At 35.1% G+C, this 16,289-nt stretch overlaps 1 protein-coding gene across 1 annotated transcript in view; it reads right to left on the bottom strand.

Moving 5' to 3' along the window:
* The window catches only part of LOC140446460 (G-protein coupled receptor Mth2-like), a 104,927-nt gene that overhangs the window by 59,969 nt on the left and 28,669 nt on the right, over positions 1–16,289 (bottom strand). The window contains exon 2 of the mRNA XM_072539013.1: positions 910–1,350. Within this exon, the coding sequence (XP_072395114.1) occupies positions 910–1,350 (441 nt within the window). The remainder of the gene's footprint in view (positions 1–909; positions 1,351–16,289) is intronic.

Raw genomic sequence — 16,289 nt, 5'->3', positions numbered from 1 at the left:
GTGGTAAGCGAGATGTTAAGCAATATTTCGTAGAATTGGAAACAGCGGCGAAACAGGTCGGTCTAGTTATCAACGAAGACAAAACCAAGTACATGTTGGTTACTAAGGATCCTATAGCAAATGAGGAACTTAAGAAATATCCAAAGAAAAACTAAAATTATTATATTCAAAACAATGCTGAGGCCTGTTCTTACATACGGGGATACGGGGGGGGGGACATTAGCTCTAACGCAGCAGAAAGTCTTCTGGGAATATTTGAGCGTAAGATACTTCGACAATTATTGGGAATTATAAATAATTAAGGGCAATGGCACAAAAGATTTAATTTCTACTCTTTAATGAACCAGATGTCGTAATGTTCATTAAAAAACAGCGACTTAGATGGGTCGGACACATAATATGAATGTCTGACAACATGAATGCTAAAAAGCTAACGACAGGTACACCTATAGGAAGAAGAAGTAGAATGTGACCGCGAATTAGGCGGTTAGATGGAGTTATGGCCGACTTAGGGATACTAGAGATCAGAAGAACTGAACAGAATGGCAACTAATCTTAGAGCAGGCCAGGATCCACAGACGATTGTCAAACCAAAGATGATGATGATGATGAAAACGTATATCATACCTAAGCATTTTAATTTACGACTATTTAAAAAACTAGACAAATATTTGAAAAAATTACAAAAATGTTTTTTACAAATCGGTTACGAGTACCAATAAAAGAAAAATAGCTACAATCATTCGATAGTTTTTTTTTATGAGCTAGATATTGCAAATTATTCTCCCTGAAAGACAAAAGCTTACGTCAAATGAAAAACGCTGAAAGATAAACTGTTTTTATGTCAGGTTTGAGAATTCATCATTTCAGAAATTTTAATAATATAATTAAAAAATATGTATAACTTACCAATGACTTTACAAGTTGTTTTTGTTGGCTTGTAGTGCAAATTCATATTAAATGTATGATACACAAGAAAGGAGTAAAGAAACAATAACGAAAAACAAAAGCAAACTAAAATCTTCCCAAAAATCTTTTTTGTTTCTCTTGATATTACATAAAAAAGAATAGTGAGGATCAAGCAAATCCCAGAAAATATCATTGCTGTTCTGTTCCAATAAAATTTAGAGGGCATCGGTGGATTTTTGCCCACTAAGAAGCCGAAATATTTATGACCGTAGTTTATTCCGTTTTTCGTCGCATGTTCGATACAGTATGGATGTTCTTTCCTAGGGTAAACGCTTTCGGTTTTTTTGTTGTAGAAATTTCCGTGCTCGTCAAGATAAAATGAAGATACGTTCGGCTCTAGATAGACTGCTCCTGGGCGGCCATGGATAATTCCAACATCGTCTAGAAAAAAAAAGTAGGATGAATATATACAAACATAAAATGAATAAAACTATTGTATAATAAATATCGTATCATCTATAATATTTAAGGCCCCTAGAAGTGAAGCGGTCTAAGTAACAAAATCAACATTTTGAGAAAACTCAAGTCAAAGTCAGAAGATAATCATGTAACCATGTAAAAAGGATAATCAAGTCTTTGGGTTTTTATTGCCAATATCAGAAAGTATTACAACATTCGGTTATTATTTTATTAATAAAAAATAATTGATGGTGCGCACATAGTGGTTTGTAAGCACAAAATATATAAGTGGTTTTATTATTATTTAAACAACTATTTTGTATGTTCTTTTTACACGACAGTATTACAACAGAAAATACCAGATGTTGGCACCGTAAAATTATTTAATTGGCTTTCTAGTCTTTGTTTCGTGAGATAGGCTTAGATAAAATACATGGTATATCGGTGGGACAAATTGCAAGAGTTCTATCAGAACTCTATAATTTTTGTATTTAAGCTTGGGCTTTTCAATTACCCATTGAAACATGGGAAGCTGATAAGGAATTCTACCTGCAAAAGGTTAGTTTTATTTTAACAAAATCTCTAAATCCTCTATCAAAAACAAAGCCACATGGACTGTTATTAATGAACTTAATGGAAAACAAAAAAATCACAAAAATATTTTTTTAGAAATAGATGATGCTAGGATTGCAGATTCATATAGAATATCAAACAAATTTAATGATTATAGATGCACCAGAAGAGCGGTAATAAGTGCTTTTATGCATACAAAGACTTAATGAAAAGTAAGATACTGAATCGTGAGTCTAAGCTGAGAATCTACAAAACAGTAATTAGACCAGTGGTCACATATGGATGTGAAACGTGGACCCTCTCAACCACTGATGAAAATCAACTGAGAATATTTGAGCGCAAAATACTAAGGAAGATATTTGGACCAACCCAATGCAGCGATGGTTCGTGGAGAATTAAACTGAATCACGAGCTGGATGAACTAATGCAGAGCGCAGATATTGTCAGATTTGTAAAGTCACAAAGACTAAACTGGCTTGGTCACCTAGAAAGAATGCCAGATAATCGAGCTGTAAAAGTAGTCCAGAGATGGAAGCCCCAAGGAAACAGAACAAGAGGAAGGCCCCGTAAAAGATGGATAGACGACGTAGAGAGGGATCTTAAAACCATGAACATCAGGCAGTGGCGAAGGAAAGTATCCGACAGGGCAGAATGGAAGAACACTGTTAAGCAGGCCAAGACTCACAAAGGGTTGTAGCGCCATTAGAAGAAGAAGAAGAAGAAGAAGATGCACCAGAAGATCTAATTAGTAAAATAAATAAACCAAATTTTAATTTTCAGCATTCCAACGATTTTTTTTTTAAATAGTTTCTTCCTATCTTATTCACAGAGAATATATTAGACATAATAAAATATAAAATTAAAAACAAAGCATCGTGTTGTTTTTAAGAAATATCAGGTACAGTAATTAAGAAAATTACGTTTCAGATTTTGACACCAGTTGCCCACATTATAAATGCTTCTTTCAATACTGGTGTTTTTTCCAGTATGCTTAAAACTTTTATCATTTTACCGGTATTACAACAAGGTGATTTTGAATTAATGTCAAATTTTCGACCATTGTCTGTTCCATCTGTGGTATCTAAGATTATTAAATATGCAGTGCTAAAATAACATTTTATCATTTTGAGATATCAATCAAATTATCACAAAACATCAACATGGATTTCAAAATAAATTTTCTACTTCCTCAGCCATTAACAGTTTCTATGAGGAGGTTTTAATCTTAATTAAAAACAGTGAAGACCGAACTGCCATTTTTTGTGACCTGGGTCGTGCTTTTGATTGTGTGCAACATGATGTACTCCTCGATAGATTGTACAGATATGGTGTTTGGGGAGTTGCCCATAGTTGGCTTGGATCCTATCTGAAAGACCGACACCAAATAGCTAAAATAAAAAAAAACTTTTTAAATTTTAATATATGGTCTATTGTTAATAAGAATCGAGTACCACAGGGCTCCATATTGGCTCAATATTATTTATTTTGTATATTAATGAACTACCATATGTAATGTTTTTTTATAGTATAAAATAACAAACTCACTGAAGAGTAAAGACTTCCTCTAAATGGTTCAGTAATTAATCGCTCCTGTTCAATGTTCACAAAACTAATTTTGTATCATTTGCATCCCGTGCAAGTTCTACTAAACCTGATCTAAGTATTGTTATCAATTGCGAGGATATTTTGAATTGTAGTGATGTGGAGTTTATAGGAGTGACTTTCAACTCTTATCTTTTATTTATCTTTTAAGACTCAATATTGGAATATTTGTAAAAAAACTCAACTTTAAGTGTTATCAATTGATAAATTTTGGTAGAATACTTAGTTTGCACCATTTCGTCTTTTTTATTTTGCTAAAGTACAGTAGACCATAAGTTAAGGTATAACCGTCTAGGGTGGCTCTCCTGGGATAAAGGATGTTTTCAAGGCCCAAAAGCGTATTGTGAGATATATTTTAGGTATTCCGTATGGTTGGTTTTGTAAAGGCCTATTTAGGGATTTAAATATACTAACAGTGTATGGAACTTACATTTTGGAATTATTGATACTAATTCATAAGAATCAAAGAACTTTTTTATGTAACAGTGATATTCACTCACACAGCACAACTCAAGTAATAAGAGAAATAAGTAGAAAGTCATCTACTGTTTGTGGTTTACTACTGTATGATAAACTTCCTCAAAAATTTAAAAACATTATTTCAACTATAGCTTTTGCAAACCAAGTTAAAGAGTACCTAGTGACTAGAAACCATCGTAACAACAGTGAACCAATGTCGCCAACCATCTATAAATAATAGCAATAAACCGTGGATCAGCAGAAACACGTGGAAAGTGATTGAACAAAGAAAGCAACTTAAAGTTGGCCCCTGTGATCAATAGACATATAAAGCTCTCTCCAGAGATATTCAACGAAGATGCCGAAAAGACAAACAAGAATACATCTCTGAAATCTGTCAAGAAATAGAAAATCACGGATATCGAAATGAAACCAAAGACCTCTTCCGGAAAGTGAAAATTCTTGCGAGAGAATTTAAACCCAAGAACTATGCAATAGAGGACAAACATGGTATTATCATAAGTGATATCGACAGAGTGTTGGAAACATGGAAAAACTATTGTTCAGAGCTCTACAGGGAAGAACACGTAAATCTAGGCCACACTTCAGCCCTCGAAAACATCGCATACAACCCTGAACCTGAAATTCTGCTGTCCGAGATTGAAGAAGCTGTAACTCACCTCAAGAAGAATAAATCCCCTGGCTGCGATGATATCACGGGAGAGCTCCTTCAGAACATGGGAGACAAAGGATGTTACATAATGTGGAAACTTTGTAATAAAATTTGGAGATGCGGAAAGTGGCCCAGAGAATGGCGCACATCATTGTGCATACCAATCCATAAAAAAGGAACAACTACAAAGTGTAGTAATTATCGTACCATCTCACTGATTTCCCATCCAAGCAAAATATTACTAAGAATCATTAAACGCCGTTTGCAACAATACTTAGACAAACAAATTCCCCAAGAACAAGCAGGCTTTGTCAAAGGGAAGGGTACGAGAGAGCAAATCCTTAATATGCGGCAGCTCATAGACAAGGCCCGCGAATTTAAAATTCCAATAATAATCTGTTTTCTAGACTACCAAAAGGCATTTGATTGTGTGAAGTGGGAAGTTCTCTGGACAGTTCTTCATGAGATGGGAGTTTCAGATCATTTGGCAATATTAATTAAAAACTTATACGAAGATAACTCAGTTAAAATAAGAATTGAAAACCAGCAATCTGATACCTTCAAAACCAGCAGAGGTGTACGACAAGGGTGCATACTATCTCCAGACCTGTTCAATTTATATGGAGAATACATAATGAGGAACGCACTCGATGGATGGAGAGGCGGCATCTCCATTGCAGGAAAAAAGATCTCAAACTTAAGATTCGCAGACGATACAACACTGATAGCAACATCTGAAGAGGAGATGTCGAGACTGATAAAGAGAGTAGAAACCGAAAGCAACAAGTGTGAGCTCAAGATTAATATTCAGAAAACAAAAATCATGATTGTGGACCACGCGAATATCCTCCAAACAACAGGCGCCCTAAATCAATTCGAGAAAGTAGACGAGTTCACGTATCTAGGATCTTCCTTAAGCAATGCAGCCTCCTCCCATACGGAAATTCGCAGAAGAATAGGGATGGCCAAGAACGCGATGAGTCGACTGTCAAAAATATGGAAGGACCGCTCTTTATCCAAAAAACTCAAAATGAGACTGGTACGGACACTCATTTTTTCAATCTTCAGTTACGGTGCCGAAACATGGACAATAAAATCAGAGGATAGGAAAAGGATTGATGCATTCGAAATGTGGTGCTGGAGACGAATGCTACGCGTCTCGTGGACGGAGCACAGATCCAATCAGTCGATTCTCGAAGAGCTAAACATTTAGACCAGACTCTCCTCTCAGTGTCTTGCAAATATTTTAAAGTTTTTTGGCCACATTGCGAGAAGAGACAATGACAACTTAGAAAGACTAATTGTATGCGGAAACGTAGAAGGACGTAGAGGCAGAGGACGCTCACCTATCCGATGGTCAGATCAAGTACAGAAAGCCACTGGAGAGACGTTTCCGAGTCCATAAGAGCAGCCCAAAATCGCAAGAGATGGAGAGAATTGACAGCCCGCATTGTAGGAAATCACGATCCTCAGCAATGAGGAAACGACAAGAGAGAGAGAGAGTGACTATGTGTCCTTATACACGGTGAATATTACGAGAGTGTATCTGTGAATGCCCAAGCTGCAACATAACCAAATTTAATATTATTTTAATTATATTACGAATATTGACAGTATGTCATTCAAACGACTACATACCGCTCTGTGAATCAGTGTAAAAATTGGCTGTTTATCGCGGTAAATACCAGTTTTTTAAAGTATTTAACCAACAAAAAGTAATTAGTAATTGTTGTGTAGAGTTTTTAACATCAAGAGCTGTAATATTATTCATTAAGAAATTGTTTATTAATACTTTTCTAACCAAAACATTCAGCTGTGTTGACATTTTTTGTCACATTTGACTTTGACATAAGCCAGTCCCATCAAGGACTGGTTCGGCGAAGTATTAGCCAGCCAACCAGTAATACAGCATGCGCTACAATTGCTCCCTATCAGTCGAAACTTTAAACCAAGAAACCCAAAAATAGGTACTTTTGACTACATGAGTAACAACTCAAATCAATGTTCTCCTACAGTAAGCAACACCATGTCTGGAAACAACATATTCAGTAATAATCCAAATTCATATGCAACTGCTACTATGTCAAAACCCAAACCGAAATATCCCAAAAAAGATCAAGCCGTATTAATACATGCTGAACCAAACTTATTACTACTCGACTACGTCAAAGCCATAGGTAACATTGTTAGCCCCAAAAACATATGCTTCGCCTTAATAATTTCCAATAATCGGATATGCATCTACTTAACAAATCCTGAACTTGTCGAACATATTTTAACAGAATACCCTACGATTACAATCAACTCTGTAGAACTACCCGTAAGAAGACTGGTTACCCCAGCCAAAAGACTAATAGTCTCCAACGTCTGTCCATCAATACCTCATGAAATTATAAAAAAACACCTTCAAGATCTAGGTCTTTAACTTGCTTCACCAGTGTCATATATTAAAGCTGGAATCCCCGGTGATGAATTTACGCATATGAAGAGCTTCAGAAGACAGGTATACGTTACTCCAACCACAGAGAGCCTCGAAATTGAAACTTCATTAATAATTCCATTCGACAATAATTCGTACAGAATATTTCTCTCCACCGACAAAATGGCATGTTTTCTATGCAAAAAATATGGACATATAGCAAATAACTATCAAAATACCCCTAGCAATCCTCCCCAAATGAACAAACGTCCCAATCTGACCCCATTCCTGCTACCCCAAACAATATGGCACCACCAAATATAACACAAAATACTGTTCCCAGTCAACAGATAAACACTGTCGATATATCCACCACTTCTATTGCCGCAAACAATGAATTTCTTCCTCCTACCACTGGTCAGAAACGAACTCGTTCTGACTTCAGCGATTTTACCTCCCAAGAAACAAACACATCTACTAACTTACCCAGCAAAGGCATAAAAATTCCTTTACCCGATGCAAAAGTGCATAAAAAGCATAAAACTAAAAAATCCAAGAAAGTCGCACCCGATCAATCTAAATTAACCGCCACCTCTGTTCTCACAATTAATAATCTTTATCAAGAAAATCTAAACTTATTCTCTTCACCGGTTGAAAATTTTCTTGCCTTTCTGGAAAACTCATTCGGCAGTAGTAACTCTCTTCAAGAAGCACAGCAGTTCACTCAAAATGTTCGATCACTACTCGACTACATGTTTAGAATATACCCTTCACTGGAAGATAGAAAAATTAAGAATAGATTTACAAGAGTTTCTAAGAAAATTAAACAGCAACTTAATATAAACAATTCACAAATTGGAAGCACAACATCGCAATCTACAAATAATGATGAAGATTATCTAACAGACTATTCTCTAACCTCTCAACGTTCTCAATGTTAAATATATTTTACTTTCACGTTAGTGCAGTGGCACTGCGATGGGTTCCACCCTCGCTTAGAACGCTGACAACAATTAATCAATAATACGAAATCAGATATCATCTGCCTTCAAGAAACCAATTTCAAGGAAACTCATAGACGTAATCTTAAAAGTTTTGAAGGTTACCATTTCGTTCGGACTATGTATACAAGAACAAGTGGAGGAACATCTATCTTCGTGTCTAATGATTTATTTTCTATACAATATATCCTAACTACCAATTTAGAGGCCATAGCAATAACTGTCTGGTGTCCCGACCAAATAACCATATGCAGTACATATATTCCACCTAATTACAACTTAACAGAAACCGAGTTTTTTTTTCTTGAAAGACATTCAGTTGTTCAACAGAATATGACCCCTTGTTTTCCATGTACTTTACCTTTAACTTATAACTTAGTAATAAAACTATTGTATTATTTAGTCATCTTCTTTTTCTTCAGTGCCTTATCCGGTCCGGATGTTGGCGATCATCAAGGCTATCATGGTTTTGTTGACTGCTCTGCGAAACAGCTCCGCTGAGGTCATCCCAAACCATTGTCGGAGATTTTTCAACCACGAGATACGACGGCGTCCCGGTCCGCTTCTGCCAAATACTTTACCCTGCATAAGGCTATGACTTAATACCCATGCAGGGTATTTAGTCATAGGTTCTAAGATTATAGATTAACTGTAGCAATTAGTAACATGTCCTTTTTTTAATTATTTTACACAATATTGTTTGTGTCAGTGGTCTTTGCTGCCGAGATACATTAATTTAATTATAAAAAAAAAACTATATTACGCTATCCATATTGTACGCTTTATATGTATTTTAGTGTTTGAAATATGTTTAATGTATTGTTTCATTTTTTGTATTTGTAATTTTTACTTTTGACTTGCTATAAACCTTGTGTAATTTGTAGTCAAATAAACTACACTACATTCAACCAACTTACACCTCTAAACGATTAACGGAATTCCCAGAAAACATTTCGTTGTATAAAAGGCACGGTAAACTACACTGGTATTCTCCATAATTTTTACCACTTTACTAAATTTTAGGTATAAAATAAATATATGTGTCATTAACCCGTTGTTAATGACATAGTTTTGCATATTCATGATATTTACAAAAGCACAAAACATCAAAGTTAAGCTAGTACTAGATAATACAGAAATTGAACAAATATCTTCGTACAAATATCTTGGAGCATGGATCACAAAAGATACTGATCAGACAAAAGAAATAAGATGCCGCATTGAAATTGCACGGTCAACTTTTAATAGAATGAGAATACTTTTTTGTAATCGCGATATCAATATATCGCTTCGAATAAGAATGCTTCGATGTTATATTTTCTCTACCTTTTTGTATGGGGTTGAAGCTTGAACACTTAAAAAATCCAACATTAAAAATCTAGAAGCATTCGAAATGTGGTGTTACCGAATTATTTGAAAAATATCAAGGATGGATCGCAAAAAAAAACGAACAAGTTCTCGAACAACTAGGAAAACAATGCGAAGTTTTAAATTCCATAAAAAATCAGGAAATTGGAATACAGTAAAACCTCCGTTAACCGAAACCTTTTTAACCGAAACATCGTTTAACCGAAACGGCTGACAGTTTCAATAATTTCGTCAATACAACATAAATTTTTAACGCAAAACGAAAAAACCTCGTCAGCATTGCTTTCATGGAACTAAAGAATGCAATTAAATATACAAAACATGTTTTTTACTACTGTAGTTATCTAATTATGTGTTGTATCGGTATCAATTACTCACTTATCGGTATCAATTACTCACTGTCTTACTGTAATGACACATTTAGTGCAGGCGGCCGTATATCATTCTTCAGTCTGTTCTTTGATTCAGTATCATACTTGTTTGTGTGCTACTTTTATTTCATTAAACCTTCTGTTGTGTGCCTTGTATGAAAATGTCAAATAAAAGAAAACGTGTTGTTGTTGCGATTGAACAGAAATTAGAGGCTATCCGAAGGATTCAAAATGGAGAGATTTTACGGACAGTCGCAAGAGATTTTGGCCTTGGCGTTTCTACAGTTTCCGATTGGGTTAAAATGAAAAGCAAATTTGAGGAACATGCTTCGAAAATGCCAAACAAAAAAACTATGAAACTAAGTCAAAATGAGAAGGTAAATGAAGCTGTCTATTTGTGGTTCACACAACAAAGAACCAAAGGAGTAGCATTATCTGGACCAATAATTCAAGAGAAGGCAAAAATGTTATCCGAAATGATGGGCGATGAAGGTAAAGGTTTTAAAGCAAGTTCAGGTTGGCTAGACAAATGGAAAAATAGGTACGCTATTCGTCAAGTTAATTTATGTGGAGAAAAGCTATCTGCTGACCACGATGCTGTGAATATTTTTAAAACTGAAATGGATGAGTTATTGACAAACTACACTAAAGATCAGATTTACAACGCAGATGAGACTGGATTAAATTTCAAAATGCTGCCCAAAAAATCACTTGCATCAAAACATGAACACAGTGCACCGGGTCTAAAAATGAATAAACAACGAATAACAGTTCTGTTTTGTAGCAATGCAGCAGGAACTCACCGATTGAGGCCTATGTGTGTTGGGAAATCAAAAAAACCAAGAGCTCTAAAAGATGTTTCAGAAAAAGCACTTCCAGTTTTTTATAGAAGCCAAAAGAGCTCATGGATGTCGACCACTTTGTTTTCAGAATGGTTCGAAAATGAATTCGTCCCAAGTGTAAAATCCTTCTTAAAATCAAAAAATCTTCCCATCAAAGCATTGTTGCTTATTGATAATGCGCCAACTCACCCTCAAAATCTACAAAATGGTGACATAATTGTCAGATTTTTGCCACCGAATGTCACAAGCTTAATTCAGCCGTTAGACCAGGGAGTAATAGAGACATTCAAAAGACATTATAGAGGAGCATTCTTAAGGCATCTGTTATTACAGGAGACGAATGAAACCAAAAGCGTTCCTGAAATTCTTAAATCGTTAACAATGAAACATGTTGTTTATTGGTGTGCTGAGTCGTGGGCCAAGATCAAATCTTCAACATTGGAAAAATGCTGGAACAAACTTTTTGATGGGATTTTGATTGACGATCCTGAAGAAGAGAATGTGGAAAAAAAGACTGAAGAAATTGAACCTTTGATAAGAAATTTGCCAGGATGTGACGAAATTAACCACCAAGAGATACAGACATTATATAGACGAAGACATTATTGATATGGTTCTTCATCCAGACAACCTGAGCGTATCAGACGACGAAGATGACGACCCAGCAGACGACAGGCAGCACAACGAGATTTTCAATGCCTTAGAGGTAAGAATTTTATACAGTAGGTCTAATTAGTTAGGGACACGGCTAGGTTCTTAATTTTTGTTGTCATGGCATAACGTTTTGTCCTTTTCAGATTGCTTTATGTTTCGTCGAACAATCTAATGAGGCAAAACCGCATGACGTTCTGCAAATGAAACGATGGAGAGATATAGCTGCAAAACATCGTATTCAAAGAAAAACACAAACAAAAATAGACGATTTCTTAAACAAAACAGGAACATGTTAATTTTCCTTATTTATTACTTTATTCTGTATTTTATTTACATATTAGAAAACATTACAAAATCACCTCATAGTATTTTTAATACCAACTTTGACCAAGAGTACTATGTAATTTGATACAAGAACAATACAAAAAACAATGTTATTTTTAACCGAAATTCTTGTTATCCGAAACGTCCTCCCCCCCAATTATTTCGGTTAACAGAGGTTTTACTGTACTTGCAAAAGTGATTAACAAACCAAATACAATATACAACATGAAAATTATTAATTTGTCAAAATTGACATTTTTTACATTTGCATACTTATTTAATTACATTTTTATTTTTTTTAAGGTCGTTTCCCAATACTCGGCATTACCACCTACCTTGAAATCACTCAATTTCAATATCATAAATACAAAATGAATACAGTTAGGACAGAGTCTTAACATGTAGTTTCAAGTGACCATCATGTCTAGACGTAAGTTGGATATTGATGAATTAATTGCAAATGTGCATAAATACTTTATCATGGAAAGAGATAATGGTGGACCTTTAAAATCATTTTTATGTATAAATCAACGCACTCGGGACCAGTGAAAATAAACTAAAAACTGTAACGAAAACTGTCAGAGATTATCAAGCATTTTGGTACTCGAATACTCGTACACTAACAACTCGTAAAGAAGCATTGACTTACCTGAGAAAAATTTGAAATTCGCAATATGTGGTATCGAACGCGTGAAAACAATCAACATGTCAGATTAGATACTTTACTGGCCAAAATAAGAGAAAGATAAATTTCTGAAATTAAGAGGACTAGCCTTTGGAAAGTGTTGAGAGATTTAGGATTTAAATTCAAAAAAGAAAATAATAGGTTAATTTTATGCGAAGGGAGTAGTGTGGTTCACAACAGAATTAAATTTTTGGAAGAATATACTAGATTTAAATCTGAAAATGCAACATTCGTATACTTAGATGAGAGATGGATATTTTCAAAGGGTGGAATTAAAAGAATTTGGCAAGACGACAGCATAAAATCAATAAAACACACAGATGGCGAAGGCAAAAGACACATCATTCTTCATGCAGGAGGAAAAGAAGGCTTTATAAAAAACACAGATTTGATTTTTTGTTCAAAATCAAATTCTGCTAATTACAGTGAAAACATGAATGCAGATATGTTTATTAAATGGCTTAAGGAGAAACTGTTACCTAGTCGGAGTGAACCATCAGTTATAGTTTTAGATAATGCACCTTAATATTCGGAGATTTTGGAGAAACAACCAAACCAGTCGTAGAACATAGCGAGCATAAAAAATTGGTTAGTTAAAAATAATATCAATTTTCCGAAATACGCCTTTAAATCAGAGTTACTATCAGAGAGAGCAAATTAGGTGAACCGCAAATTCAAAGCCTCTTACTAGAGGCTTTTAACGACGCTAGAAGTATCCTTTTACTTCGACATACATCTACGATTCACCTTTGAAAAATACTATCTTTTTCGCTCTTTACGTAGAGAAAGGCGTTTAAATGAAAGTAAAAGACTGCATTTTTGCTTTTCTTAGATACATCTCAATAAGATATTATTATAATAATACATGAACAATATAATATAATTAAAAAAGAAAATCTAAAATAATATTTCTCTATACTGGGATTTAACTTCATTCGCTTTTACCAATGAACCTTAACGACATAAAGATTCAAAAGAACTACTTGAATTGTCAGCACATGCGTTCTGGTAAAACAGAACCTCACATTTAAACTTTCTAACAATCAAAAATTTAGTTATTGCCGACAATTCAAAGAATTACCTCCTTTTAAATGTAGTTACATTGGGTTTTTCGATTAACCTTGGGTAAACCTTTGCGTTTTAAGTTCAAAGCTACCATACATTTCCAACGTTAAAAAAAAACTTTTTTTTTACACATAGTAACAAAAAACACCACTATGTTGTTACTAGCTAAGTTTTTTAACATTCTAACTCTACAATTCTAAGTTACGGTAAGATCAATAATGTTTTAAATAGATAATATATGGTAGCTAATTATAATTTATTCTCTTTCAGCCCTAAAGAAGCCAAATTAATTCGAAAACGTTCGGCGAAACAATGGATACTCATTAGAGTCTTTCTTTCAGATTTCCCCAATATTTAATAGTTTACTATTTAACTTTTCTGCAAAGATTAAATTTCTTTTCTCTCTCTCTCTCTCTCTCTCTCTCTCTATATATATATATATATATATATATATATATATATATATATATATATATATGTATATATATATATGTAAATATATATCTAATATCGACAACGCTGTTTGCAACAATACTTAGACAAACAAATTCCCCAAGAACAAGCAGGCTTTGTCAAAGGGAAGGGTACGAGAGAGCAAATCCTTAATATGCGGCAGCTCATAGAAAAGGCCCGCGAATTTAAAATTCCAATAATAATCTGTTTTCTAGACTACCAAAAGGCATTTGATTGTGTGAAGTGGGAAGTTCTCTGGACAGTTCTTCATGAGATGGGAGTTCCAGATCATTTGGCAATATTAATTAAAAACTTATACGAAGATAACTCAGTTAAAATAAGAATTGAAAACCAGCAATCTGATACCTTCAAAACCAGCAGAGGTGTACGACAAGGGTGCATACTATCTCCAGACCTGTTCAATTTATATGGAGAATACATAATGAGGAACGCACTCGATGGATGGAGAGGCGGCATCTCCATTGCAGGAAAAAAGATCTCAAACTTAAGATTCGCAGACGATACAACACTGATAGCAACATCTGAAGAGGAGATGTCGAGACTGATAAAGAGAGTAGAAACCGAAAGCAACAAGTGTGGGCTCAAGATTAATAATCAGAAAACAAAAATCATGATTGTGGACCACGCGAATATCCTCCAAACAACAGGCGCCCTAAATCAATTCGAGAAAGTAGACGAGTTCACGTATCTAGGATCTTCCTTAAGCAATGCAGCCTCCTCCCATACGGAAATTCGCAGAAGAATAGGGATGGCCAAGAACGCGATGAGTCGACTGTCAAAAATATGGAAGGACCGCTCTTTATCCAAAAAACTCAAAATGAGACTGGTACGGACACTCATTTTTTCAATCTTCAGTTACGGTGCCGAAACATGGACAATAAAATCAGAGGATAGGAAAAGGATTGACGCATTCGAAATGTGGTGCTGGAGACGAATGCTACGCGTCTCGTGGACGGAGCACAGATCCAATCAGTCGATTCTCGAAGAGCTAAACATTCAGACCAGACTCTCCTCTCAGTGTCTTGCAAATATTTTAAAGTTTTTTGGCCACATTGCGAGAAGAGACAATGACAACTTAGAAAGATTAATTGTATGCGGAAACGTAGAAGGACGTAGAGGCAGAGGACGCTCACCTATCCGATGGTCAGATCAAGTACAGAAAGCCACTGGAGAGACGTTTTCCGAGTCCATGAGAGCAGCCCAAAATCGCAAGAGATGGAGAGAATTGACAGCCCGCATTGTGGGAAATCACGATCCTCAGCAATGAGGAAACGACAAGAGAGAGAGATATCTAATATCAATTTCCCCTCTTTACTTTTTGACATGGACTTTCCAGTGCAGCCTCGCGTCTAGAGTGATGTCCAAGTATTTTGCTGATTTTGCATCAGGAACTTGGGTATCATTTATTCAAACGGGGAAAGTTTCTATTTTTTATTTGTAAAGTTAATATGTGCCAATTTAGAGTCATTTAATTTTATTCGCCATTTTCTGGTCCATGTACGTATTTTATTTACTGATAGTTGCAACTTATCAGTCGCTTCTTTACTAGTATCTCCTATAGCTAGTATATATGTATCATCCGCGAAGGTAGCAATAGTGTTTTGTTCTAGCTCTAGAATGCCACGTATATACAATAGGTACAGGACCGGACCTAATATACTCCCTTGTGGCACGTCAGCTTTGATCTCCCTTAAGTCAGTGTACACTTCTCCTTGTTTTACTCTGAAATATCTATTCGCAATGTATGTAAGACTTCTGAATACTGTTTAGGCATGAACGTTCTTAGTTTATAGTTCAAACCCTCATGCCAGACTTTCTCAAACGCTTGTGATACGTCCAAGAAGATTGTAGAGCAGACTTTCTTTTCGTCTAATGTTTTTTCTATTATATTCGTTATTCTGTGAACTTGATCTACAGTGGACTGTTTATTTCTGCAACCAAATTTATGATTTGGTATAAGATTTTTTCTTTCTATTAATGGTTTCAATCTTTTCAATAGAAGTTTTTTAAATAGTTTTGACATCGCTGGAAGGAGTGATATTGTCGATAGGATGTCACTTTATTAGGAGGTTTGCCTGGATTGGCGATCATAATGACTTCGGCTACTTTCCAGAGTCTGGGAACAAATCTCGATCTAAAAGCAGCATTTATTAGGTGTGTCAGCTTAACTATGGCTTGTCTTTTTTTATAGTTCCCCTGTTATGAGATCATATCCTGGAGCTTCCTTGGGATTTATATTCTCTTTTATCTCTGTCGATACTATGATATTCTTTCTTCGGATTGGAATGGTTCTTCCCATCACCGTTCTTTACCATCATTGTCGTTGGGTTTAACGTGCTTTCTAAATAATCTGCAATTCAGATTCCCTACACAAAACTCACTCCTGTGTATATTTGAGTCCTATTTAAGAG

The sequence above is a fragment of the Diabrotica undecimpunctata genome, chromosome 7, assembly GCF_040954645.1.
Source record: "Diabrotica undecimpunctata isolate CICGRU chromosome 7, icDiaUnde3, whole genome shotgun sequence".
NCBI lineage: Eukaryota > Metazoa > Arthropoda > Insecta > Coleoptera > Chrysomelidae > Diabrotica > Diabrotica undecimpunctata.
This window is presented reverse-complemented; position numbering and strand designations above follow the sequence as displayed.